Source organism: Chelonoidis abingdonii, chromosome 6 (assembly GCF_003597395.2).
Source record: "Chelonoidis abingdonii isolate Lonesome George chromosome 6, CheloAbing_2.0, whole genome shotgun sequence".
NCBI classification, from domain to species: Eukaryota; Metazoa; Chordata; order Testudines; family Testudinidae; genus Chelonoidis; species Chelonoidis abingdonii.
In genome coordinates this window covers 38,954,986-38,981,940 of record NC_133774.1, presented here as the reverse complement: position 1 = coordinate 38,981,940, position 26,955 = coordinate 38,954,986, and the positions used below count along the sequence as shown (strand labels likewise).

Below are 26,955 nucleotides of genomic sequence, written 5' to 3'. Positions count from 1 at the left end.
AAGGTGGCCATCCTGCAGCAAAAAACTCAGGACCAGACTTCAAAGATGAAACTGCTGAGCTTTCAGTTCATCTGCAAATTTGACACCATCAGCTCAGGATTGAAGCAAAGACTGCGAATGGCTTGCAACTACAGAACCAGTTCTCCTCCCCTTGGTTTCACACACTCAGCTGCTAGAACGGGCCTCATCCTCCTGGTTTGAACTAACCTCGTTATCTCTAGCTTGCTTGCTAGCATATATATACCTGCCCCTGGAAATTTCCACTACATGCATCTGATGAAGTGGGTATTCACCCACGAAAGCTCATGCTCCAAAACTTCTGTTAGTCTATAAGGTGCCACAGGATTCTCTGCTGCTTTTACAGATCCAGACTAACACGGCTACCCCTCTGATACTTGGTGGAAAAATGTTGCTCAAGATTTAATCTCATTCTACATCTCATTTGTAGAACGAACAACGTATCTGATCCACCTTCCCTTTCATTTTTTCCTATGACACTTGAGCAAACAGACACTGAGGAATTTCTGAATGAATGATGGATTGGATTCTATTTGTTTGGCTAGAGAAATACATTTAATTTGCTGTAAATGAGTTGTCTCTTTATTACTGTGAAAAAGGTAGGAAATGTCTGTTATTATTATGAATATTACATATGCCTTTGTCTGTTTGATTACTGCTGATTGAGAGTGCTGTCTGCTACACTGGTGCAAGGAGTTAATTTACTCCTGGGTGGTTTTTTGCACATCTTTAGGAACCCAGAGTCAGTGGCTGTAGATAACCCAATCACTGATACTTAAGAAACAACACAGGTGTCAATTCCTTTGAAGGTTTACCCCCATCATGCTATGATCATCAGGGTGTCTGGTAACCCCAAGAGGGAGGAGGGAAGTCCAAGCTGGTAAAATGAAACAAAGAGTTTGGAAGAGGTTAAAATCCTCAGCCTGGAAGCAGAGAGTGCCAGCAGAACTGCTGAGGAGATACTGACCCTCCTCTCACAAATGTTGAGTTACCAGCAATAAGTCAGGCCTTTCTAAATTCTGAGGGAAATGCTACGCTTAGGTAAGATACAATACTCATAGGCCTTTTTGTTGTTTAACTTTTTAACCCTTTTCTCTCTGCTATATTCCTATGGATATATTATTAAATACTTTGTTTTGAAGAAGTTGTTTGGTAGGACTGCATGGACTCATAACTCCAGAAAGGAAGTTTCTAGCAGGAGCCAAACCCATCTGGACTTGCTATGGTGTAACCTGGACACCCAGTCTAAAAGTGTGTGAGTCACAGGATTCCTTGGCTACACTGGCGCTTTACAGCGCTGCAGCTTTCTTGCTCAGGGGTGTGAAAAAAAACACCCCTGAGCATAGCAAGTTACAATGCTGCAAAGTGCCAGTGTAAACAGTGCCCCAACGCTGGGAGCATGGCTCCCAGCGCTGCAAGCTAATTCCCATGGGGAGGTGGAGTACCTGCAGCACTGGGAGAGCTCTCTCCCAGTGCTGGCGCTGCGACCACATTCACACTTCAAAGCGCTGCCGCGGCAGCACTGTACGGCTGCAAGTGTAGCCATACCCTAAGAGATGTGCAAGGGTTGGGCCTGTCACTTGAAAGAGGGACCCCAGGAGGGGCTGAGTCAGAAGTCAAAGATACAGCTTGCCTTGAATAGTGACAGTTACCACATCCATTATAGATGTGGTGTGGTGTGTGGTATTTTGACATGGTTTCATTCCTAGTTTATTAGAAACATGATAAGACTTGAATTAAAACCTGATAATAATTCTAAGTCTGAATTTCTGTACAAAAACCTAATGGTAATTTTTAATTAGATCTTCATTCAGTTCAAGCGTTGCCTCTAGTCTAAAGTATTGAAGGTCATATAGTGATGTTAGAGCACTGTACAGTCCTCTTGACGTCTGTTGTGCCGTGTTTAGAACTGAGTGAATAATTCATAGCAAGTAGTTTGCTCTGAGTTTAACCTTGTTTTCTGCTCACCGAATATTCTCCAGCCAGGTGCCATTTTTGTTATATTAATTCAGTAATCAAAATTACTCAGATATGTTGTAGTTATTGTTATTTTATGGTTTTCCCTCTGCTTCCAACCACCAGGGACTGATCACAAAAAATTGAGTAGTTGATTTTAAAAAATTGAGCTGCTTTACTTGAGAGGTTGTTTATATAAAACACACAATATATATTTTTGTACCATTATTGAAAGAAGTCCCTGGGAATTTGAAACTTCCAGGGAGAGGTGGGAGATAAACAGGATTAAGGAATTTTAGAAAATGTTAAACCTTTACCTCTTTGTGTTATGTAAGACTTGCCAAGAAGCCTTATTCCGTAAGAAAATAGATTTGTTGGCACTGTGCAGAATTTAGATTTAACTTTGCCTTCTCAAACAATTGCGTACGCCTTCCTAGCTGCTAAGTGTGTGGTCTGATCCATATCTTGCTCATTTAGGGCATGATCCATGCTTATTACCTGTGTGTCAGGATTCTGATGAGGGATTTGGGGAAAGCTGTTCCCTTTTTGTGTAAAGCACTATCCCACCCCATATAAACATACCACTTCAGTTGTAAATACTCCACTGTGTGAGCTTACAGTTTGTTTTCTGCTAGCATTTGTGATGATAAAACTCAATTGCTTGAATGTTTGCAAGGGGGCACAAGCCAAAACATGTTCATTTTTAGACTAGTGAGTATTTCCAGACCATTGGATGTAGTATTAATCTACTCTAGTCATGATGGCAGTTTTGTCTTTTACACAAGAGTTAAGTTAAAATTTAAATTAGGGCTGTCAAGCGATTAAAAAAATTAATCTCACTGTTAAACAATAATAGAATGTGTTTATTTTTGGATGTTTTCTACATTTTCAAATATATTAATTTCAATTATAACACAATACAAAGTGTACACTTTATTTTTACAAATATTTGCACTGTAAAAAACAAAAGAAATATTATTTTTCAATTCACCTAATACAAGTACTATAGAGCAATCTCTTTGTCATGAAAGTTGAATTACAACTGTAGAATTATGTACAAAAAGATAACGGCACTCAAAAATAAAACAATGTAAAACTTTAGAGTTTACAAATCCATTCAGTCCTGATTTCTTGTTCAGCCAATTGCTCAGACAAACAAATTTGTTTACATTTGCAGGAGATAATGCTACCCACTTCTTGTTCACAATGTCACTTGAAAGTGTGGACAGTTTTCTCATAGCACTGTTGTAGCTAGTGTTGCAAGATATTTACATGCCAGATGCACTGAAGATTCATATGTCCCTTCATGCTTCAACCACCATTCCAGAGGACATGCATCCATGCTGATGACAGGTTCTGCTCGATAACAATTCAAAGCAGTATGGACGGATGCATGTTCATTTTTATCATCTGAGTCAGATGCCACCAGCAGAAGGTTGATATTCTTTTTTGGTGGTTCGGGTTCTGTAGTTTCTGCATCGGAGTGTTGCTCTTTTAAGACTTATGAAAGCATGCTCCACACCCCATCCCGATCAGATTTTGGAAGGTACTTCAGATTCTTAACCCTCGGGTCAAGTGTTGTAGCTATCTTTAGAAATCTCAAATTGGTATCTTCTTTACGTTTTGTCAGATCTGCGGCGAAAGTGTTCTTAAAACAAACGTGCTGAGTCATCACTGAGACTACTATAACATGGCAGAATGAGGGTAAAATAGAGCTGGAGACATATAATTTTCCCCCAAAGAGTTCAGTCATAAATTTAATTAATGCATTATTTTTTTAACAAGCATCATCAGCATGGAAGTATGTCCTCTGGAATGGTGGCCAAAACATGCAGGGACATATGAATGTTTAGGATATCTGGCACGTAAATACCTTGTAATGCCGACTACAAAAGTCCTATGTGAACGCCTGTTCTCACTTTCTGGTGACATTTTAAATAAGAAGCCGATAGCATTATCTCCCATAAATGTAAACAAATTTGTTTGTCTTAGAGATTGGCTGAACGAAAAGTAGGACAGAGTGGACTTGTAGGCTCTAAAGTTTTGCATTGTTTTGTTTTTGAGTGCAGTTATGTAAGAAAAAAATCGACATTTGTATTTTGCACTTTCACGATAGATATTGCACTACTGTACTTGTATGAGGTGAATTGAAAAATACCGTTTCATTTATTTATCATTTTACAGTGCAAATATTTGTAATAAAAATAATAATATAAAGTGAGCAGTGTACACTGTGTATTCTATGTTGTAATTGAAATCAATATATTTGAAAATGTAGAAGAACATCCAAAACATTTAATAAATTTCAATTGGAATTCTACTGTTTAACAGTGCAATTAAAACTGTGATTGATCATGATTAATTTTTTTAATCACAACTGATTTTTTGAGTTAATCGCGTGAGTTAACTGTGATTAATCAACAACCCTAATTTAAATACAAAAAAATAACATTTCAGCTTTAATTCATACAATGTTTTCTTCTAAAATATTTGAAATTCAGATCTGTATATATATATATAATATGTCTTTATTTATGGAATTTTCCAGGTTGTGTATATGCTTGAGTACATTTGCAGTTTTGTTGTTATGGCGGGAGTTCCCAAGTGTCTGAGATGTCCTTCCCTCATATCCCATCCTTTACCTTAGAGCAAAGCCAGTAGACTCCTGTTTCATTCCTCAGAAATGTAGCAACTAATGACCCATTCCTACAAACATTATTAGGCATAATATTTGACCACCATTCTTGAGGTAGTAAGCACCACACCGAGTGGTTACAGACTCAGGCCCTAATATATTAAGTTTAAATGGAATACGGGGTTTTCACCTACCCTTCGTTCAGAGGCCAGCCTTTTCATTTAAAAAACAAAAACAAAAAAACAAACCACACACACATACACCAACACCACATAAGTTTATTTTACAGATGAAAAGGCTGAACAGTTGCTTTTGAAAAAATAAGCATGATTTAAAAAGCAGACACCTCTGTTTTATTTTGTAAATAACAAGCGGTGAGCCCTTGAAAAACAAAGGTTATGATGAAAACCATTACAGGCCTTTCACACTAAAGGCATAATTTGCCAACGTAGGGAGGTGACGACAACAAGAGAGCAGAACTATTTTTTATGATAAATACTATAAATAATATGCACTGTCATCTCATGTTTCATGTTTATTTGAAGATTCTGCATTTTTCAAACTGTTCTGAACCAAATCAGATTCTAAAAAGTGTTTAAAGATCTGTCTTTGGCCAGGGTTACAGCGGTGTGGAAAAACATAGCCCTGAATGATGTAGCTACGCTATGCTATGCTGACCTAGCCCCTCCTGTGGACCCTAGCTACTGTCATCCTATTCTGATGTAAAAAAACCCTTCTCTTGCTGTAGGCTGCATTTATGCTATGAGGTTATGCTAGTCTAGTTATAGGGATATAACTATGCCAGTATAGTCTCTGTAGTGTAGATACACCTTCAGTCTCCTGAACTTTTTTCAAGTAATTTAAAAACAGATTTCAAGAACTACCATTAAATAACAATTAAGAATTAAATAAAGTAGACCTTGAAAAAATGGTTGCTTCTTTGTAAAAAGGTGGAACACTGGCATCAGTGTCCATAACAGAGAATATAATATTAGTTATCCATGTGACAGATTTATAAAACTATTCAAACAAAGTTTAGTTTCATTTTTTTTTTAACAAAAAACATTGTTTATTCCCACTTTAATGTCTCAGGGTCACATGTTTGACCCAGGTAGGGCTTAACATATGTTTAGCTATTTCAGACCTCTGTATACTGAATTGCTGGAAGCATTCCATGCAGTCATGGTCTATGCCTATATCTACACTGCAGTTAAAAACCTGTGGCTGGCCTAGCTGAGCTAATTTGGGCTTTCAGGCCTTGGGCTATGCGGTTCCTTAATTGCGGTGTAACCATTCAGGCTTGGGCTGGAGTCTGGGCTCTGGGACGCAATCATGGGAGAGGGTCCCAGAGCCCAGGCTCCAGCTCGAGTATGAACATCTACACCGCAATTAAATAGCTCGCTAGTGCCCATGTCAGCAGATACTGATCAGATACGAGTGTTTAATTGCAGTGTAGGCATACCCAAATGGGCCTGACCCTGCAATCCTTATTCAGATAAAACTCTGGTTGAACTAAGTGGGTGATTTGCCCAAGATGGGACTGCAGGATCAGTGCCTATATAATTAAGCTTGGGGACCAATGCTTAAATCTTTTTATAGTGACAAATTTATAATTAAAACGTTAGGAAATTACTCACCCACTTTTCATATGCCGTATACATTAAGGTATATGTTTGAGGCTAATCTCTAACATATTTTGTGTGTGTGCACATAGACACACATACAAAGGGTTTTTTCCCGAAGTATGTGCTGAACCATACTGTTAGATAAACCAAAACCTAGAATAGTGGAGTCATATGTTTTGTTTTCCATAACATCATGGTTTTTAAACTGCACCATTCTGGTTATCAGGAAAACCCAATTGTGGCTGACATACTAAAGGTAACGATGTAACTTGTTTTACTGAAAATGTAACCTTTGCTAGGAGAGAACATTCTGTTAAAATGTATAAAACTTTATGAGTCTTTTGTAGTAATAATAATAATTAATAATAACAAAAACAAATTTTTCATCACCTATAGTTGTGTGCATTCCATGGACACTTCAACACCTAACTGAATATGTCTGCATTCACATATTTGATCTGTCTATGCATGTCACATAGCTGCATACTTAATTTAGGAGCTCCCTAATATGTGTGCATAGTTAAGCATGCCATCCTTGAAAATCTCATATACTCTCTGGGCTAAATACTCTCCTTAGTTATGCTGGTGCAACCTCCATTATGAGTCTCAGCGTGTAATTTAGGAAAGATTTTGGCTCAGTATATTGCTGTTATGTTTTCAGACCTGTCAACAACACAGCATTAATTCCTCGGTGCACAGGAAGCTGGCTTTCTGATCTCTTCATCTCATTGATGAAACTGTGAAAGCGTGCAGTATCAGAATTTGACCTGTAGTATGCATAATACCAATTACACACACACCTCCAACATACTGCTTTGTGAAGGGTTGCAATGAAACAACACATTTGACTATATTATGAATTATTCTGACAAATCGTTTTTAATTCCCCCATAGCAAAATGAGTGTCCTGTTTAATGCAAAGTATGTCTTCATTCATAATAAAAAAATTAGTTTGTGTCAAAATATCACTTAGTCATAATTCACCTCTGAATGTTTTACACTGGTTCTAATTATAAACTAAGTACAACAAATCTGTGAGCAATTAACATATTTTAAGACTAGAACTATCTTTAAAAGTAAAACTTGAAGAGAACACCTGCTATTGCTGAACCATCTCCTCCATGGCACTCCCACTTCTGCCTGTTTATTGGTGAATCTCTATGTCAGATTTTTGCTGCTTTGGCTGTTTTTGAAGTTCCTTGTCTTTTCTGGGACCTAGAGGTGCCAGATAGTGTGTACAATATCACCTATCCATCCCTTAACATATGCTACTGGTAAATCATATATATTTCTGTACATGGTCATAATGTTTTTTAGTGAAAGATGCTGAATACCCCTTTTCACATTTACTTAGTGATCCTCTGACAAAGCAGTAAAGGAAGTTCACTAGAAAATCCAAAGATTAACTCCTTTTCCTGTGTTTTGAGCTAGGAAAGTTTTTTTATAGCATTTCTGAATTTACAGGCTCCAGATACCCAGTTGGGTCATATATGTTTGGTTTAATCTAAAGTGATATTTTTTTTCACACAGAAGTACCATAAGGACTCATAGACTTTAAGGTCAGAAGGGACCATTATGATCATCTAGTCTGACCTCCTGCACAATGCAGGCCACAGAATCTCACCCACCCACTCCTGTAACAAACCCCTAACCTATGTCTGAGTTATTGAAGTCCTCAAATCATGTCAAATCAATGGTTTAAGACCTCAAAAGCTGCAGAGAATCCTCCAGCAAGTTGACCGGTGCCCCATGCTGCAGAGGATAGGCGAAAACCGTCCAGGGCTTCCTGCCAATCTGCCCTGGATGGAAAATTCCTTCCCGACACCCAAAGTATGGCGATCAGCTTAAAACCCTGAGCATGTGGGGCAAGACTCACCAGCCAGACACCCAGGAAAGAATTCTCTGTAGTAACTCATGATCCACCACCCCATCTAATCATCATCCAACTCACAGGCCACTGGCGATATTACTTACCACTAATAATTTTAACGATCAATATAGACCAATTAATTGCAAAAGTTAGGCTATCCCATCATACCATCCTCTCATAAACCTTATCAAGCTTTAGTCTTGAACCAGATATGTCTTTTTCCCCACTACGGTCCCCTTGGAAGGCTGTTCCAGAACTTCGACTCCTATCTAATGGTTAGAAACCTTCATCTAATTCCAAGTCTAAATCTTCCTAGATGGCCAAGTTTATATCCATTTGTTCTTGTGTCCACATTGGTACTAGCTTAAATAATTCCTCTCCCTCCCTGGTATTTATCCCTCTGATATATTTATAGGGGCAATCATATCTGCCCCTCAGCCTTTTTTGGTTTAGGCTTAAACAAGCCAATAGCTCTTTGAGTCTCCTTTCATAAGACAGGTTTTCCATTCCTCGGATCATCCTAGAGCCTTTCTCTGTACCTGTTCCAGTTTGAATCATCGCTTCTTAAACATGGGAGACCAGAACTGCACACAGTATCCAGATGAGGTCTCACGCAGTGCCTTGTATAATGGGTACTAACACCTCCTTATCTCTACTGGAAATACCTCGCCTGATGCATCAAGACCACATTAGCTTTTTTAACATGGGCCATATCACACTGGCAGTCATAGTCATCCTGTGATCAACCAAATACTCTGAATGGTCCTTCCTCCGTCTGTTACTTCCAACTGATGTGTCCCCAGCTTTATAACATAATTCTTGTTATAATCCCTAAATGCATGACCTTGCACTTTTCACTATTAAATTTCATCCTATTACTATTACTCCAGTTACAAGGTCATCCAGACTTCCTGTATGATATCCGGTCCTTCTCTGTGATTAGCAATACCTCCAGCTTTTGTGTCATCCACAAACTTTATTAGCACATTCCCACTTTTTGTGCCAAGGCAGTAATAAAAAGATTAAATAAGATTGTCCCAAACCGATCCCTGAGGAACTCCACTAGTAACCTCCTTCCAGCCTGACAGTTCAACCTTTCAGTATGACCTGTAGTCTCCTCTTTAACCAGTTTCCTTATATCCACCTTTCAATTTTCATATTGATCCCCATCTTTTCCAATTTTAGCTAATAGTATTCCCCAATGTGGAACTGAAGTATCAAATGCCTTACTGAAATTGAGGTAAATTAGATCCACTGCGTTTCCTTTGTCTAAAAAAAATCTGTTACCTTCTCAAAGAAGGAGATCAGGTTGGTCTGGCACATGATCTACCTTTTGTAAAACCATGTTGTATTTTGTCCCATTACCATTGCCTCAATGTTCCTTAACTACTTTTCCCCCCCTCCTTCAAAATTTTTCCAAGACCTTGCGATACTACAGAATGTCAGCATAACAGGCCTGTAGTTGCCCCGAAGGTCACTTTTTTCCCTTTCTTAAAAAATAGGAAGCTATGTTAGCAATTCTCCAGTCATACATGGTACAACCCCTGGAGTTACAGATTCATTAAAAATTCTTGCTAATGGACCTTTGCAGTTTCATGTGCCAGTTTCTTTAAATTCTTGGATGATGAAGAGTTCATCTGGGCCTTCCAGTTTGTTCCCATTAAGTATGTCGAGCTTGGCTTCTACCTTCATGATGTGGTGTAATATCTACCTCCATATCCTCATTCCCATTTGTCATCCTGCCATTATCCCATAGCTTCTCATTAGCCTCATTAAAGGCTTTAGATATTGGACCACGCCTAGATTTTCCTTAACCTCCATTCCATCCTCAGTGTTTAGCGGTCCCACTTCTTCTTTCTTTGTTTTCTTCTTATTTATATGGCTATAGAACCTTTTACTATTGGTTTTAATTCCCTTTGCAAGGTCTAACTCTACGTGGCTTTTGGCCTTTCTCACTTTATCCCTACATGTTCTGACCTTAATAAGGGAGGTTTCCTTGCTAATCCCTACCATCTTCCACTCCTTGTAGGCTTTCTGCTTTTTCTTAATCACTTCTCTGAGATCCAGCTTGATCTACAACTCCTGCCTATGATTTTTTCCCCCTTTCTTGGGGAAGTTTTTTTTATAGCATTTCTGAATTTACAGGCTCCAGATACCCAGTTGGGTTATATATGTTTGGTTTAAAAATAAGAATTAGTAATGTGGGAATTAGATTGAATGCACAGTAAATCTAATCATCTAAAGTGATTTTTTTTTTCACACGGAAGTGCCGTAGGGACTTCTGTGCTCTACTACACTTTAGCGATTGGCAGCAAAATACCCTCAGATTGCACGGTGGTTGGACAGGGCTGCAATTTTTCTCTACCTGAACAAAAAGAAAATCACTTTTTGACTGGAGCTGTTTTATCAGAGCTGGAAAAGGATATTCTTGCCCAGTAAATAACTAAAAAAAAAAATTCAAAAACTGTAACTTCTCATAATTCTTAAGTATGTGTCACAGGGGAAGCTAATCCAAAAACCAAAGCATAAATGCAATTCATTCCATCAACAAGCTTTTCTTTGTTTATTTACATCTATTATGGAGTCATCTAAGCTACATGTACTGTAAATAAGTGCCTTTCAAGCTCCAGATGATTTTTTACATTTTTATTTTTATTTAATTTTATTTTTCCAAAGTTTTAACTTATCCATACAGACATATTCAAATACAATTACAAAGAAAATTCAACAGGAGTCGGGATTTAACAATAGCACAGTATAAAAATATTCATAGATAAATATTCCTAAGCATTCTAAAGTAAATAATAAAGTAGGTGACTTTAATGTGAATGGTGAATGTAAAGACTAATGTCACAGCCTTCACTCAGGCCTAAATCCTATGGCCTGTAAAAGTCCTCAAAAGTAGCAGAATCATTGTGTTTACACCACACAGCGGACTCTCTAGCACAGAAGCACTTTGCAATGGGAACGCAGCTCCTCCAGATAATAAAGAATACTGATCTTTGATGATTCAGTCACTACTACTGCATAGGATGGAGTTAGGAGCAGGGAAGGAATGAAACCATATGGAGCCACTGTCCAGGAGGAGGAGTACAGTCCTTACTCCCTGACTTTCACTGAGTACACAGCCCATTTATTTTGCCTGTATACAGAGGTCAAAATTTGGCTCTCTGACCTTACTCAGGCCAGATTTCCACTTAGTTCAGTCAGTGTTATCTGAGAACAGATTTAAGAGTTTGATTCAACCAAAGCCCAGATTCTGCAACTGGATCTACCCTGAGGGACCAGACATCCAGGCAAACAAAGCTCCATTCATTGAAGGGGGACTCTGTGGGGACACAGGGATCGGCCTGTACAGATCCAGTTTCATGAATAGCATCTAAGAGACCTAGCAGAAGGGGGAAATTGCACAAGTGTCTTTGGAGAATGATCAATAATATTTTCTTAAAGATGTAGTGAAATACTTTTCAAAATAAATAAGTAAAACAAATTAAGAATCCCTCTCCAGTAGTAGAATAGGCATATAGGCCTAGCAGTTACAAACAAATACATTTAAAACAAATTATCGAAGAGTACATTCATCCTTTACTTACCTGCCAAGACCTGACTTACCTGCCAAAATTCTATATTTCTCCTGATAGAGTTGACAACATCCCTAAGACTCCACTAAAGTAAAACAAGTTTGTGGCAGATTCCTGCATTTTTTTCAGTAAATATTAGTGACATCAGCTACTGCAGGAATAATATACACCTCTACCCCGATATAATGCAACCCGATATAACACGGGTTCGCATACAACGTGATAAAGCTCTGACACGCTGCTCTGAGCAGCATGTTAAGGGTCTAGGCCAGGCCGGGGCCGCAGGGTTCGATAAGGGGCAGAGGGTTTCAGGGGCAGTCAGGGGCTCCCTCCCCCACGGTCTGGGAGGCAGGAACTGTGGGATGGCACTTTTGGGGGCCCTGAAGCCCGAGTGTGGCCCACGGGATTAGCAGGGGGCTGGGAGCAGCCTGCCCTGCTTCCCTTGCCCCAGTCCCAGCCGTGTCACTCGGAGGAAAGGGCTTGGGGGAAGGAATCTCCCTGCACTCATCAGGAGCGGCGGAAGCGGAGCAGCCCAGCCCCAACCCGCTCCACTCCGCCAGCTCTGCTTCCCACAGCAGGTGAATACGGGGCGCGTCCTTTCCCCAACCTCCCCGCAGTCACTGATGGTGGGAAGCAGAGCGCCGCGGCTTGGAACTGGCAGAGTGGAGCGGACTAGGGCCAGGCTGCTCCGCTTCCCGCCGCTGCCAATGAGTGTCTGTCGGGTGGGGGGGGGTAGATAGGAGTCGAATCAGTCAGGGGATGGAGTTGGGTAGGGGGTGGGGTTCTGGGAGTGATTAGGGAAGGGGGTTTCTGGAGGGGGCAGTCAGGGAACAAGGAACGGGGCGGGGGGGGAAAGCAAGTTTGATATAACGCGGTCTCACCTATAATGCGGTGAGATTTTTTGTCTCCCAAGGACCGCATTATATCAGGGTAGAGGTGTACAACCTAGAACTCAAATCTTGTCAGTAAAAATGACTTTCCGTTCATCTTTCAAAAGGAAGATTGAGCATTTACTTCAGCAAATACTATGTAATAATAATGTGCTTACTGCTTATATAATCCTTTTCATCCATACATCTAAAACTGATTTGCAAATGAGGGTAAGGAGCATTATCCCCACTTTACAAATGAGGAGACTAAGGTTCAGAGGAGTGAATTCCCCACAGTCACAATGCAAATCAGTGGCAGAGTATATAATAGAACTGGTTTCCAGTCCTCATCACCTTGGCCACACTGTTCATTCTTTACATTATTTTTTCAGTTTTGTCGTGAAAATTACATAGAACATATGAATTTTCATATAATTACATACTACTTTGAACATGTATTATTGAAAGGAAAGTACTCTCGGTTGCTTCTTGCACATCTTTTTTATTATTGTTTGAAATCACATCCATATCTTTCAGTACTGATGGAGTTTGAATATACAGTCAAAACATGCTATTGTTGCTTTTCTTGTTACTACATGGAAAAACACACAAACTGAATTTTACCAGTTTAAAATACTGCATGCACAAATCACCTACTGCATATGACTGTTACATTTGTTCTAAGCAATTAATTGATTGTCTGTGCACATATTAAACATGAATCTGTAAAGCATATTACACCCACTCATAAATAACAATATAAAATTCTAAACCTCTTTGCATTCACTCTTCTCTTCTTAAATTACTTAAAATACACCTAAACATAAGTGCTGGCACATTAGGCTTAATATAGCAACAAACCGTCATTTTAAATAACAAAATATATCAGTGGGGGAAAAAACTGTTTTGCAATGAGTTAATACACATTTCTTTCTTTCGTAGGCCATGATCCTGCAATGGGATCTGCTAATGCAATCTTTTATATCCATGAAAAGTCCCATTCATTTCACTTGGTCATGATGAGTGATTACTTGGTGGTACATTAAAATGTGTTTGTTTTATGTTCCTGCAATGGTTGTGCTGTCTGTAGGCTGTCATGTTTGTCACCACAGTGCAGCATGAGGACCTGCCCCTGCTATTATTCAAGTCAGTGATCAAAACTGCCATTGACATTAATGCAAACAAGGTCAGGCCTTATATGAAACTGGTGTCTCTTCCAAGCTATGTCTAACTGTTTAAAATGTTTGCTCAAAAACTTAGAATACTTTGTCTTTCTGATACATTTTTGAAAATACTGTCTGTAGAATAATGAGTATAAAAAGCAAAAATCTTTGTTCACTCACTGAACTGAGAAGATCCAGATATTGCTTTGCAGTCACTGGTCTTCTCTTGCATACAGAAAAGATCATCAGGCTTGCAAGGTTTCCAAACCCCTAGCTAAAAAATTGTGTTCTTCCCATAGTTTAGCTTTGCTCTCTGCACTTCACCTCCCTCAGCCTCCACACGTTTTCTTTAACTTGTCCTTGGGCAACCTCTGAATACAACAGAGATAACAGCATTCCCTGGAGGGCTTCAGACTCCTCCCACCATACTTCCTCTATTACTGGAGGGCCAGATCTCTGCTGGACTAGAATGGTGCCTGAGGCATGGTCTTGATCATTTGACTTACTGGGATGCAGTTGCACTACAGTGTTCTGCCTGTGGGTGCCTGTTAAATACAGTTGAACTGGAGGTACCTCTTTCACGGAGTGCGGGGGAGTCAGGGCCCTGTACCCCCGGCTTCCTGCGATTCACCATGACTCTCAGCCAACCAGTAAAGCAGAAGGTTTATTTGGATGACAGGAACACAGTCCAAAACAGGTTTTGCAGGCACAGACAACAGGATCCTCCCCAGTTAGATCCATCTTGGGGTCCCAGGAGCATCACAGCCCCCTTGCAGGGTGGGGCGGTCAGAGCCCTGTCTGTGCTTCCCTCCATTGCCCAGTCAGCTCCTGAAAAAAAACCCTCACACTCTCCAGCCTTTGTTCAGCTTCCCGGGGCAGAGGTGTCACCTGGCCTCTAACTCCTTCCTGGGTTCTCATGTTACATGCTTAGGTATTTTCTCTCCAGCCAGTCTCCCATCCCCCAGTGCAGATCATCCTCCCAGGCCAACACCCTCCACTCAGCATTCACAGAGCACAGTAAGAACAGGCCCAGTTCGTCAAAACCTCATAGGCAGAAGCAGCATTTTCATTGATATTACTTTGAGATCTAACCATCCTGCGATCTCTGTTGTTTGACACGGTGATATTTTTATGGCTTGAATGTCATTCAGGTATGGTATTTTGAAGCCATTTAGTCCAAAGCCCTGCTAGTGCATGTTTTGATAATCTTTGTAAGTTTCTGACTGATTTGTTATTTAAGTGGGGTGTGGGAGGGTGTTGGCACTTAAGTTTAATAATAAGGTACATAACCAGGTTAAGTAAAATATAAAAATTAAAAACATCTAGATGTTACATAACAGTCCAGCATTCCCATTTCACACCCATTCTGTCTTTATTTGAATCCATCCCACTTTCATTCAAGCTGGAGCAAGGTTCAGCAAGCCCTGGCGCATCTAGATACACTATCAAAGAAGTGTGGTGTGTGCAGTGGCAGATCCAGCTATTATTAAAGGTCTGTGGATGCAGGACCCTTCTCATTTTAAGCTATATTTATCAGCAAAATCTTTGCTGGTCCTCTGCTCTTTGGAACTATCTTACATGATTCCATGGACTCTTTTAGCTCCTATATCTTCCAGTAAGTGTGATTTGAAAGATAGAGCCCTGAAAGCATGAAGAACAGAATGCTTGGCATGAACTCTCATTAAAATTCTTTCTGCTGTTAGGGAACAATTTATATGCAGATAACTAGTACAAGCCTGCTGGGCAGTCAGGATCTTTCCTGACAATGCTCTGTACTCTACAATGCACATTATGGACCTGTGACAATAGTAATATGCAAAGATTCATTGGTATCAACAGAACATCACATACTGTCTTGGAGCGACAGTTGAATATTTCACCTGATGAATTTTATTACATATTTTGAATAAACTATGTAGCACATTGTTTCCACCATCCATGTGGCTTATAGAAGTAGGTGGGTCATTCCTGAATATATTCAAATTTCACTAAAGTTTACTAATAAAATACTTGTTTATTCTCAGATATTCACATGGCTGTTCTATCATCAAAATAGTATGCTCTCTGTCCTTGAAAACATTGTTCAAAGGAATTGTTACAATGCATGTAACCACTTGTCGAGTAATAACTTGGCTCTTTCAATTTAAAAAGAAATTCCACTGCAGATCGGTTTACAGTACACTTGCAAAACTTCATTTAAATCACACAAACATAATTCTGTTCTTTTTTAAATAAAGAAAAATGTTTTAAAACTGTAAGCAGACAAAATGTACTTTTTTTGCTTCCACTAACTGTGAAACTGCCAAACCAATTTAAATTAAGATTACCAAAAAGAAATTCCCTCTTGGGCTGGAAGCTTTTATGCTAAGCTTTTGGTTGGAAGTTAAAAATAAAAAGCTTAGCTGTTTGAAATGGAGATGCTGTTAGTCTTTACTGTAGCAGGACAAGCAGCCCTCTGCATTATAGTAAAAAGGACTTCATAATATGGCACTTGATATAAGCCATTTTTGTTCTTGAGTGATTTATAGCAGTGTGTATGTGCATGTGTGTGTGAGAGAGAAATTTTAACAATCAATGAGGAATTTTATTTTTAATTTTCCTGGATTGTTTTCACACAGAGGTCACTTGTCCCTCAAAGAATATGTTCTGCTTTGTGAGGTTAATAATGCTTCTCATTCACAAATCTAGGAGAGGCAGAGGATATAGGGGAAGGGGAGGGGAAGAATTATATTCACTGATAAGACTTCTGGTGAACCTGAGGTGCAGAAAGCTTTCTTCCTTTTGCTTTACTCCACTGGGATGAACTCATCTAGCACTTCTGAAACAGGAACTTCCCTGGAAACTCACTGGAGTGACAATATCTTACATTCATTTTTTCCTTTTACGATCACTAATTTTTTATGTGATTGACCTTTAAACATGTTGTTATAGGACTGTGAGAAAGAGCTCAAGAGTCTTTTTCATCTGCCTTGGTTCCCATGTGACCTAGATGGAGAATAGATTCAAAATACTGTTCCTCTGTAGGCAATAGGAGACAGAAGAGACAAGCACTGTCACTTCTGAACAGGCTAGTGCTGGAGTAAATTCAGTGTGAAAAAGGAAAGAGTTCCTGTGAATTGCAACTCCTCCTTTGGAGCTTGGATTATTACGGGAGGAGGATTTCAGAGGGCTTTTTTTTTGTTTTACACAAATCTCACTTTGAAATGGAATACATGGAGTGTGAGCTTTATAAGGGCAACTGAAGTTTCACTGCTAAAAATACTTGGGGAATTTTTCAAAATGAGCATTATTATGAAGCCAAGATCTCGATCTACCAGCTCCTTAAGGACTGCAGATACAATTTGGTAATGTGTTTTGGGTTTTTTGTTGGTTTTTTTTTCCTGATGATCTCACCCTGCACCCTCATTCTCTCACACAAACATACTGAAAAAGTGGCTGTATTTAATGCTGTTTTGACAGATTTTGCATGGGTACTAGAAATGCTCAGCTGTTAAGTTTAATTGAATAGTTTATAGCAAAAAACAAAATTAGTGTGCTACTTCTTATACAACATTGTGTTCCTTCTTATTGAACAAGGAATATAGATTATTAATTAGTCACATTTAATAATAATTTTAATTCACTTGAGACACTAATATGTGACACTTGATCTGAATTATAACTTTAGTTGCTGAAATCAAACTTGCAGATTTGTAGTCTCATAGGTAAAATTAAAATGGTAGTTTTCACTGGCTATTTTTGGATATGTATACACAGTTCATGGTTTTTGTTGCACTAAAATACTGATTGCTCATGGATGACCGTCCACAGAAAAGACAGACAGCAGCTAAAGTGACATAAAGTAAGATTCTGCGCTGCATTATGGATTATGCATTTTTTCTCCACTCAGAAAAGTGAAAGTTGACTATATTAGCAGTCAATACAGTGTGTTTTGTTTTCTAGTTAAATTTATCATCTGGTAATGGTCAAGGTTGTATCCACTGTAGTTTAATTATTCTCATCACTAAACTGAGTGAACTTTGTGGAGCTTGATTAACACAGGAAGGGCAAAATTTCTAGTAGCTATACAAATACACAAATTTAGCTTGTTAGTGAATTCCCTACCTTTTTCTAACTCTCCTTCCTATGTCATACTTTATTATGGATATAAAAACCCTGCAGTATTTTAGAGTAATGGTTCAGAATCCTGCACTGACACTAAGTAAACTATGGTGTTTTGGACCATTAAAGTAAAATTCTACAATATTTTTATTATTGCTTAGAATTAAGCAGTGTTATTTCCTAAGTGCTTTCACTGAGATATGTGATACTAATTAGATACATATTTAGTTGTCAAACCTGTCAAGTTAACATAATTGATCTTTAGCTTATAAAAGTTTTTTGTTTTTGCCATAACTCTACAAGCTTTTTGATTGAATCACTCCAATCCATACAGTACAGGTGAAAGTGATAATAAGTGCTAACAAATTTTTTCTAGCTATCTTGTATTAAAACGATATAAAATGGAATAGTGTTAACAATCTCAAACTATTGACCAGATTATGCAATCCTCAGAGCTTTCTCAAACAAAACCCTCACTGATGTCAGGGATAATTTTGCCTGAATAGGGACTGCAAGATGTAGCCCCAGGTATTTTTTTTTATTTTTGTTTTAAGTGTAATAAAAATAAAAATTGCAGTGATCTGTAGATAGATCTGTGTTTTGTACAAAATTGTGCAAAATGATGAAGGAATAATGTCCTAGAGGCCTCAACTGAGCTAAAAAAAATATAATATATCTCAGTATATAGCCTCTGAATCAGTGAGACTGTATATGAATGTCTTAGTTTATATATAAGAAAACAATATGCAACTACACTAAATATTTTACTTAGAAGTGGAGAGGTTATTCAAAAATACCATTTCATAGAATCATAGAATATCATGGTTGGAGGGACCTCAGGAGGTCATCTAGTCCAACCCCCTGCTCAAAGCAGGACCAATTCCCAACTAAATCATCCCAGCCAGGGCTTTGTCAAGGCTGACCTTAAAAACCTCTGAGGAAGGAGATTCCACCACCTCCCTAGGTAACCCATTCTAGTGCTTCACCGCTCTGAGTGAAAAAGTTTTTCCTAATATCCAGCCTAAACCTCCCACACTGCAACTTGAAACCATTATTCCTTGTTCTGTCATCGGGTACCACTGAGAATAGTCTAGATCCATCCTCTTTGGAACCCCTTTTCAGGTAGTTGAAAGCAGCTATCAAATCCCCCCTCATTCTTCCCTTCATACTGCTTTTCTTTCTCACTAAAATATCTTTCATGCTGATGTGTGCGCACCCTATAAGGTCTTTGACATGACAGCTTGATGATCTGTCTATCTAATCTATCTTTTTTTCTCATTGTGTGGCCCTCTGTCACTGTAGCACATATTAACTAATGTACTGATCTGGTGGGACAGAATATATTTCCTGCTAATTTTGAATGTTGAATTAATGTGCACTGAGATCCATCCATTTCCTGGCAATTTAGAATCATCCTTTATGCAGAAGAAGTGGCTGGCATGGGACTCCTTGGAAGTCTGGATCTGTGGGGCTTGTGCCCTGGTCTCTAGTGGTTTGAAAGTTGAACCAAGCCCATGCTTGTGTTACTTCAACTGTAGCTAAACTAGCACCCAACAAAAAGCTGTTATTGAAATCAAACTGTAAAGCTTTGTGTTGTAATATAGCTTCTACTCAAAACATACCAATCATTCAGAAAGGCACATTTAGTATTAGAATATATTGTAAAGACGTGGGGGGGGGGTGGTTGTTGGATTTTTTTTAAATCCTATTTCTTTATGAGGAGATGTGAAGAGATAACAGTCTCTCCACAGTTATAAAATTGCACTGATTTCTGTTGTGAGGCCCATTTTTACACTCGAGTCTCCCTTTTCTCCACCCTATATTCTAAATCCCTCAAATGCCCACTGGGCTTGAAAGTTCGTATGTACTGTGTTAGGCCAGGGAAAACTTTAAAAAATAAATTGAACGTGAATCAATTAACATTGAGATGGAAACGATGAAATACATGTGGTTTAAAATACATGATTTTTTTTCTAGCTTCTAGTCAAATCCTATCTAAAAACCAGTTGGTCTAAAATCTTCAACTTTGTTTTATTTAGAGAAAGTTAAGGGGTAACTTGATTACAGTCTATAAATATCTACATGGGGAACAAACATTTAATAGGAAGCTCTTAATGTGATCCAATGGCTGGAAGCTGAAGCTAGACAAATTCAGACTGGAAATAAGATCTAAGTTTTGAATGGTGAGAGTAGCCAACCATTGGAACAATTTACCAAGAGTTGTGATTAATTCTCCATCATGGATCATTTCAAGATGGGATGTTTTTTTCTAAAATATCTGCTCTAGGAATTGTTTTGGGGAAGTTCTGTGGCCTGTGTTATACAGGAGGTCAGACTGGATGATCCCAATGGTTCCTTCTGGCCTTGGAATCTATGAATACTTGATGAGATCTAGCAAATAGGGCTAGATGTTAAATGTTAGTTTTCAAGTTAATCACTAGTCATTTGATCAGATTTTGGAACTTCTTCATGATCTGACAACATTCAGGAAATTCTTCATGACAGTGATAATTGGGCCAAGGTTCTAATACATCTCAGAAGCTGTTTCAGTATTCTGGTACAGCTGTTTCTCCAGCATACATAGAAACGCAATCCTCCTAAGCACTTCACTTCAACCTGTTCAAACACACAGAACCTTCTTTCCCCAGCAAGTGCAAACACGAAACCACAGTTCTCCCACAGCCCACAACAGACTACTTCCAATTTTTCCCTACAAACACAAGCTGGACTTCACACACAAATTTATCCTCACAGCCACTCCATGCACAGATATACAGAATTATCCCTCCCATCACACCTGTCACTGAATCAGCTGGACTGAAGTTTTGTTAAGACTTCAGCGATAGTTTTGAGGAAACTGGTATAGTTCTTCCAAATATAAAGCCAACATATACTAAATAGCACACTCACGATATAATGTAATTTAATGATGGAGAATAAATAGCTTCCTATTTAGAAGTATGAAGACGTTTCCTTCAGAACTTTAAAAATTAGAAAAATGTCAGAAAAAAAGTTTGTATAGGCTGAAGTTTGTTGAGAAAGTATCAATAATTTAAAGGAGAAAAAGAAGAGAACAATGTTGTTCAAAATACCCAAACATTAGAAAACCAGGAAAAATACAAGTTAAGGCTAAACTTTTAAAAATCACCAACTTTTTAAAGCAATAAAACTTAGCTAAGATACAAGAAAAACCTCCATTATCATAAACATAACTCAGCCACTGTTGAGGAGGCAACAAAGGTTTTGTTCTGAGAGTGTTTGTAATACACAGGCTACACAGGAAAACTATGAATGTCCCTATACAAACATCTCAGAGTTTTGATGACATAACAAACTACTCATCCTCTGCTCTCGTGGTTACTCTGATTCCATCAGAACTTCTTAGTGGTTCTATAGCCTTGTAGTTCAAACTTACGTATGTAATGGTGTGCACTGGGGTGTTTATAAGCTGGAACATACAGCACAATTTACAGTTGGATTCCTGCACACTTTTGTGTGTTGTGACTGGTGATGTCATAAAGATGAATGTCTTCATCTCTCACTATCTGCTTATATATTGTAATAACAATATTTGAAATGTTTTTGCTTTGTAAGATCTTTTGTAAATTCAGTTCCAAAAAAATACTTATAAAAAACTGTTCCAAGGAATGTGCCAAACTGTAGCACTACAAAGACTTCTTAACTATTAGAGGGGTAGCTGTGTTAGTCTGGATCTGTAAAAAGCAACAAGGGTCCCATGGAACCTTATAGACTATAAGATGCCACAGGACTCTTCATTGCTTCTTAACTATTGCTAAGCATACGGCATCACCAAGGCATTCCCGCATTGCCATTCGAGACTTCCAAGTATTTCTTTGTCCCCTTATTTCCCTGACTTCATATCTACTTACTCATTTTCCTGCTTATTCTACTCCAGCAGTCATTGCCTCGTCTCTGAGCACTTTCCACAATTATGGGTTACTCATACTGCCCCTCCTAGCCAAAACTTTTATTACTTCCTCCCATTGAGCTGTTACCACTTGCAATTAAATCTTACTTTTCATCTTCTTTCTGTAAAGACCTTTGGAATATTCTGCTTGACAGATGTCTGATGCTCTCCTCTCGTCTCATTTAAGTCTCTTGTGAAAACTTACTTCTATGATACCTGCAATGAGATAATTATTTTCACAATTTTTAACTTGATCTGTTTCATTTTTCTACACTTAAAAACCACCAAAGATGTTCAAATGCCTTAAATTGAGGGCTTGTCTACACATTCAGCGCTGCAGCAGTGCAGCTGCGCCACTGTAGTGTTTAGTGAAGATGCCACCTATGCCAACAGGAAAACTTCTCCCATTGGTGTAGGTACTCCACCTTCCCGAGAGGCAGAAGCTGTGTTGATGGAAGAAGCTCTTCTGTCAAATAGTGCTGTCTACACAGGGTGGGGGGATAGGTCAGTGTAACTATGATCTTCCACACCCCGAGTGACATAATTATATAGTTCTGTCTGTAGTGTAGACCAAGCCTGAATAACCACATAATTGTATTACTGCTACTCCCATATTTCCTAACCCCCGCATCCACTCCCTACTGTTTATCATCTTCATTTATTGTCACTTCACTTCTCAATTCATGTTAACTTTTACACAGGGTTGGAGCTGCCCACAACTTTGCGCTATTAAATTTAAATATTAAATACTTTGCACTATTAAGTTTCATCCCATTTCTATTAATCCCGTTTACAAGGTCATCCAGATGTTCTTGTATGATATATGTACGTGTATCTTCTTTTCTTCTATCTCCATAAGCACCACCATTTCCAAATCATAGAATGGGCAGTGACAAACACATGCAGCATACACTTCTCCTTTGGGTTTGTTCCTTAATTGCTGATGCCTCAGTATTCCTGTTACCTTTTTCACTGCCATCCATGCAGACTGGGTTTTTCTTTTCAGTTCTCCAGGTCTCTCTACAATGGCACTAAGTGTACTTTGAAGTATGCAAATTCTTTCTCGTTCATTGTAAATTTAGATTGTAAGTTCTTTGGGCAGGGACCTTGTCTTTCAGTGTCTTCCTAGGGTATGTCTCTGCAATCGGAGGTGTAATTGCAGCATATGTAGACATACTCAAACTAACTTAAATATAGCTAGTGTAAGTACCAATAGCAATGAAGTTGTGGTAGCATGGGATTCACTGCACGCTGTGCAAGCCTGCCTGGGACCCTGATTATTTACTCAGGTGGCTAGCCCGCACTGAGTCCATGGCTTCACTACAGTTGGTACTTGCACTAGCTAGATTAAAGCTAGCTCTTGTATGTCTACACATGCTACAATCACACTTCTGATTACAGTGCAGACATACCCTTAGAAGCACCTAGCACACCTTAGAATGCTAAAAAATAATAGTGTGTTATAAAAGTATAGTGAAGCTGGACTTTAAAGCACTATGCAAGGCATCAACAAAAAATGTCCATTAGGATCAGAAATTTATTTAGTATATTGGGGATACTTTGGAGCAGTATTTTAGGGAGGTTGCCTGATAGGAGTAGTTTCTTGTACAAATGTCACTTTAAAGTGAATTATATTAGCTTATAAATGACTAAATAACTAACATAAGAGAAAACTATTTACAAATACAGTATGTGCACATCAGGGGAGAATGGCTTTGATATAATTTGTCTTATTAACAGCTCATTCCTTTCAATGTATTGGCAGCTCATGTGCTTGATATCAATATATGTCAATGTAGTGTACAAGTTTGTTTGCATGTACTCTAATAATTTCTAACTTCATTTTTATATCATTGCGTATTTCCCAGTTTTGAAAATTGTTCCTATCTCTTGTGTTGTCAGATAGAAGTTAATAACTTCTTTATTGTTCTATGTGAAAAGCTGAATGAGGGTATGTATCCTCCATTGATACCATAATGTAAATGACTGAGCATAAAGTACCACATTTGTAGGAGACCACCTTTTTTATAATACTTTAAAGTCCTAATCGATTCATGGAGGATATCATAAAAACATATTTAAATTGAATTCTGCTTACATATATATATTTTTTTATTTCATCTTGCTTTTATATTACTTATGAGGCCTTTTGCATGAAAACTCTTTAGTTCATAAAAATCTATCAGCAGTTTATTTCCAGCCTGACATAGATCCATGTATTTTAAGGCCAGAATGAGCCATTATGATCATTTAGTCTGACCTTCTGCATAACACAGACCAAGTAATCTCACCCATTAATTTCTGGATTAAGCACATAACTTCTGGTTAATATATAACATGTCTTTTAAGAAGATATCCTGTCTTGATTTAAAGATTTAAAGGTTATGGAAAATTCATGACATCCCTATGTAATTTGTTCCAGTGGTTAATTACCTTCTCCATTAAAAATGTGTGCCTTATTTCTAATCTGAATTTGTCCAACTTCAGCTTCTAACAACTGTATCTATTTATGGCTTTTTGTACTAGATTAAAGAGCCATCTACTATCGGTCATTTCTTCCCTGTGTGTAGATACTTGTATACCATGATTAAGTCAGCTTTTAACCTTCTCTTGGATAAACTAAATAAATTGAGCTGTTTTGTCTTTCCCTATAAGGCATATGTTCCAGACCTGGAATCGTTCTTGGAGCTATTTTCTGAATGCTTTCCAATTTTTCAGTATGTTTTTTTTTTAAGTGTGGATACTAGAACTGGATACAGTACAGGGATGTAGACAACTTTTTTATTTGGGGGGGGGGGGCCTATAGACAAAAAAAAGTTGTTGAATATCACATTAATGAGTAGTTTTGGATCATGATTAAATTTGTCCACTCTCAATAAAGTGGGATAAATTAACTCATGTTCCAAACTCAGTGTTTCCTTTATTAATGCAATCCCTACAGTTTGGGGGAAGGCTAAAGTTCCCCAAGCCTCTAGTTGTCTACACTAGTAATGATATCACTAATACTGTATGTAGAGGCAATTCTACCTCCCTATTCCTACTTGATATTTCCCAGTTTATATATATCTATTTTCTCTCCTAGCTAAAGCATTGCACTGAGAGCTCCGGTTCAATTGGTTATTTACAGTGACTCCTGACTCCTTTTCAGAGTCACTGCTTTCTAGGATGCAGTCCCTCATCTTATAAGTGTGGTCTACATTCTCTGTTCCTAGATATAAAACCTGGCATTTAGCTGTGTTAAAACTCGTGTTCAAATGAGCCCACGGATGCCAGGTTTGTATAATTTTTGGTGATGCCCAAAATGGGTCCAACTCACACCCCCCACACCTGCCTTGTAAGCCGATATATATATTTTTCATTAATGTAAAAATGGTCTGGAAACAGTAAGCGTTTAACAGTTTCTCTATATTGCACAATATCACTATGGTAAGAAAAATGTATTTAACTAAAAATATCAACTTTACTACTACTGTCCTCATCATTATTTACCACTCAACCAATTTCTGTGAAATCTGTAAATGTTACCATCAATTATTTTATAATTTCTTCCAGATCAGTGATAAAAATATTGAATAGCATTGGGCCAAGGACAGATTCATGTAGGATCCCATAGAAACCCTTCTGTTGGATGATGATTGATCCCTCGTTTATAATTAATTCTTAGATATATCAGATAACCATTTTTTAATATGTGTAATATAACCTACACTGATTTTGCATAGTCTCATTGTGGTAACAAAATACTCCTAAGTCAGATGCCTTACAAAAGTCTAAGTATATTATGTCAACAGAGTTATATTTATCAAACAAACTTGTGATCTTATTAAAAACCATTATCAAGTTTGTTTGACAAGACCTTCAACCATAAAACCATGTCGATTGGCATTAATTATGCTACTATCTCTAGATTCCTTACTGACTGCATCTTATATCAACCTTTCCATCATTTTGCCCAGGACTGATGGCAGACTAACCAGCCTATCAGTTCCTGGGACATCCTATTAGTCCTTTGTAAATATTGGCATAACATTCCCCTCCTCTCATCCTTTGGAATTTTCCTGGTATTTCAAAATTTGTTAAATATTGACAGTAATTGTTCAAAGAGCGCTTCAGCCAATTATTTTAACACTCTTGGGTGAAAGCTACTTAGCCCTGTGGATTTAAAAGTGTATTACTGTCCTAATTGCTGTTTAACAACATCATTTTGATTGGTGTGTGAAACCAGCACCATTTGGTGTGGTAAATATTCTGACCTCGGAATGAGTTTAGTTCTGTTGAAGAATAAGTTATAGAAGTGGCTGGAAATCTTAAGAAACATATATAGTTCCGTAAACAAGCAAGTGTTCTTAGTAGTGAAGGATGAAAGTGGGGAAGCACACAGTATTGCTAAATCTTGCAATATTTGCATTTTTCTTATAGTCCAAGTCCTGAAGTTAATTAATTAAAGAGAAAAAGAAAACAGAGTCTCATGTAAAGTAAGTTTCTAGCCCTCATAGGTACCCCCCCAAAAAATTTGAAAATGTGAGGTCGAAAGATTAAAAAATCAGATGACAAATAAACAGAACACAACAGTTATTTTTTTAAAATCTTACTATTTTTAAGACAACTTCATGATTTTGGGAGCCAGTCTCATGATTTCTGAATCTTTGTGCTTGACAATACTGAAAGAATCTCATGCTCTCTCTCACATGCACACAGATTTAAATAAACTGTTTTCAAATCTTTCTAAGTGGTGTCAGCAGCTGTTTATGGTATAAAGAACCCTCTTTTTGGCTTTCTGTTATTTATTTAACATGCATTTATTTAAATATTTTTACTTTTGTGTAATAGGGCCCTTTGTCCTTGGGCTGGAGAGCCTGGGGCTAAGCCAACCTTGATTACAGAACGAGCCCCACTTGGGGGAGTCGGGTGATTCCTCTATAAAAGGAGCCAGGTGTAAGTGCTGATAGAGCCCTGCTAGGGGGAAGAGACTGTGTGGAGCAAAAGGGCTCCCACAGGGCTCTGAGTCAAAGGAGAGTAAGAGCAGGAAAGGAAGCTCAGAGCAGGGAGGATCGCTCTCCAAGCAGGGAAGCAAGAGACAGACCCTTACCCGGGGCCGTCCTTAGGTTTTATGGTGCCCTAGGCGAGATTATTAAACTGGTGCCCCTGTGCCTGATCTGCTCTTAGCAACACAAATATAAGCATGCATTATTGGAAAACTTGCCACATT

At 38.3% G+C, this 26,955-nt stretch overlaps 1 protein-coding gene across 3 annotated transcripts in view; it reads left to right on the top strand.

The window, feature by feature from the left end:
• PDE4D (phosphodiesterase 4D) overlaps positions 1 to 26,955 on the top strand; it is a 654,671-nt gene that overhangs the window by 347,410 nt on the left and 280,306 nt on the right. The window contains exon 1 of one of the 3 annotated variants that reach the window (XM_032796951.1): positions 16,982 to 17,061. The exons of the other annotated variants lie outside the window; for them this stretch is intronic. Coding sequence (XP_032652842.1) covers positions 16,997 to 17,061 — 65 coding nt within the window. The 5' untranslated portion in view covers positions 16,982 to 16,996. Of the gene's footprint in view, positions 1 to 16,981; positions 17,062 to 26,955 lie in introns of those variants that run through there. 3 annotated transcript variants of the gene reach the window in all.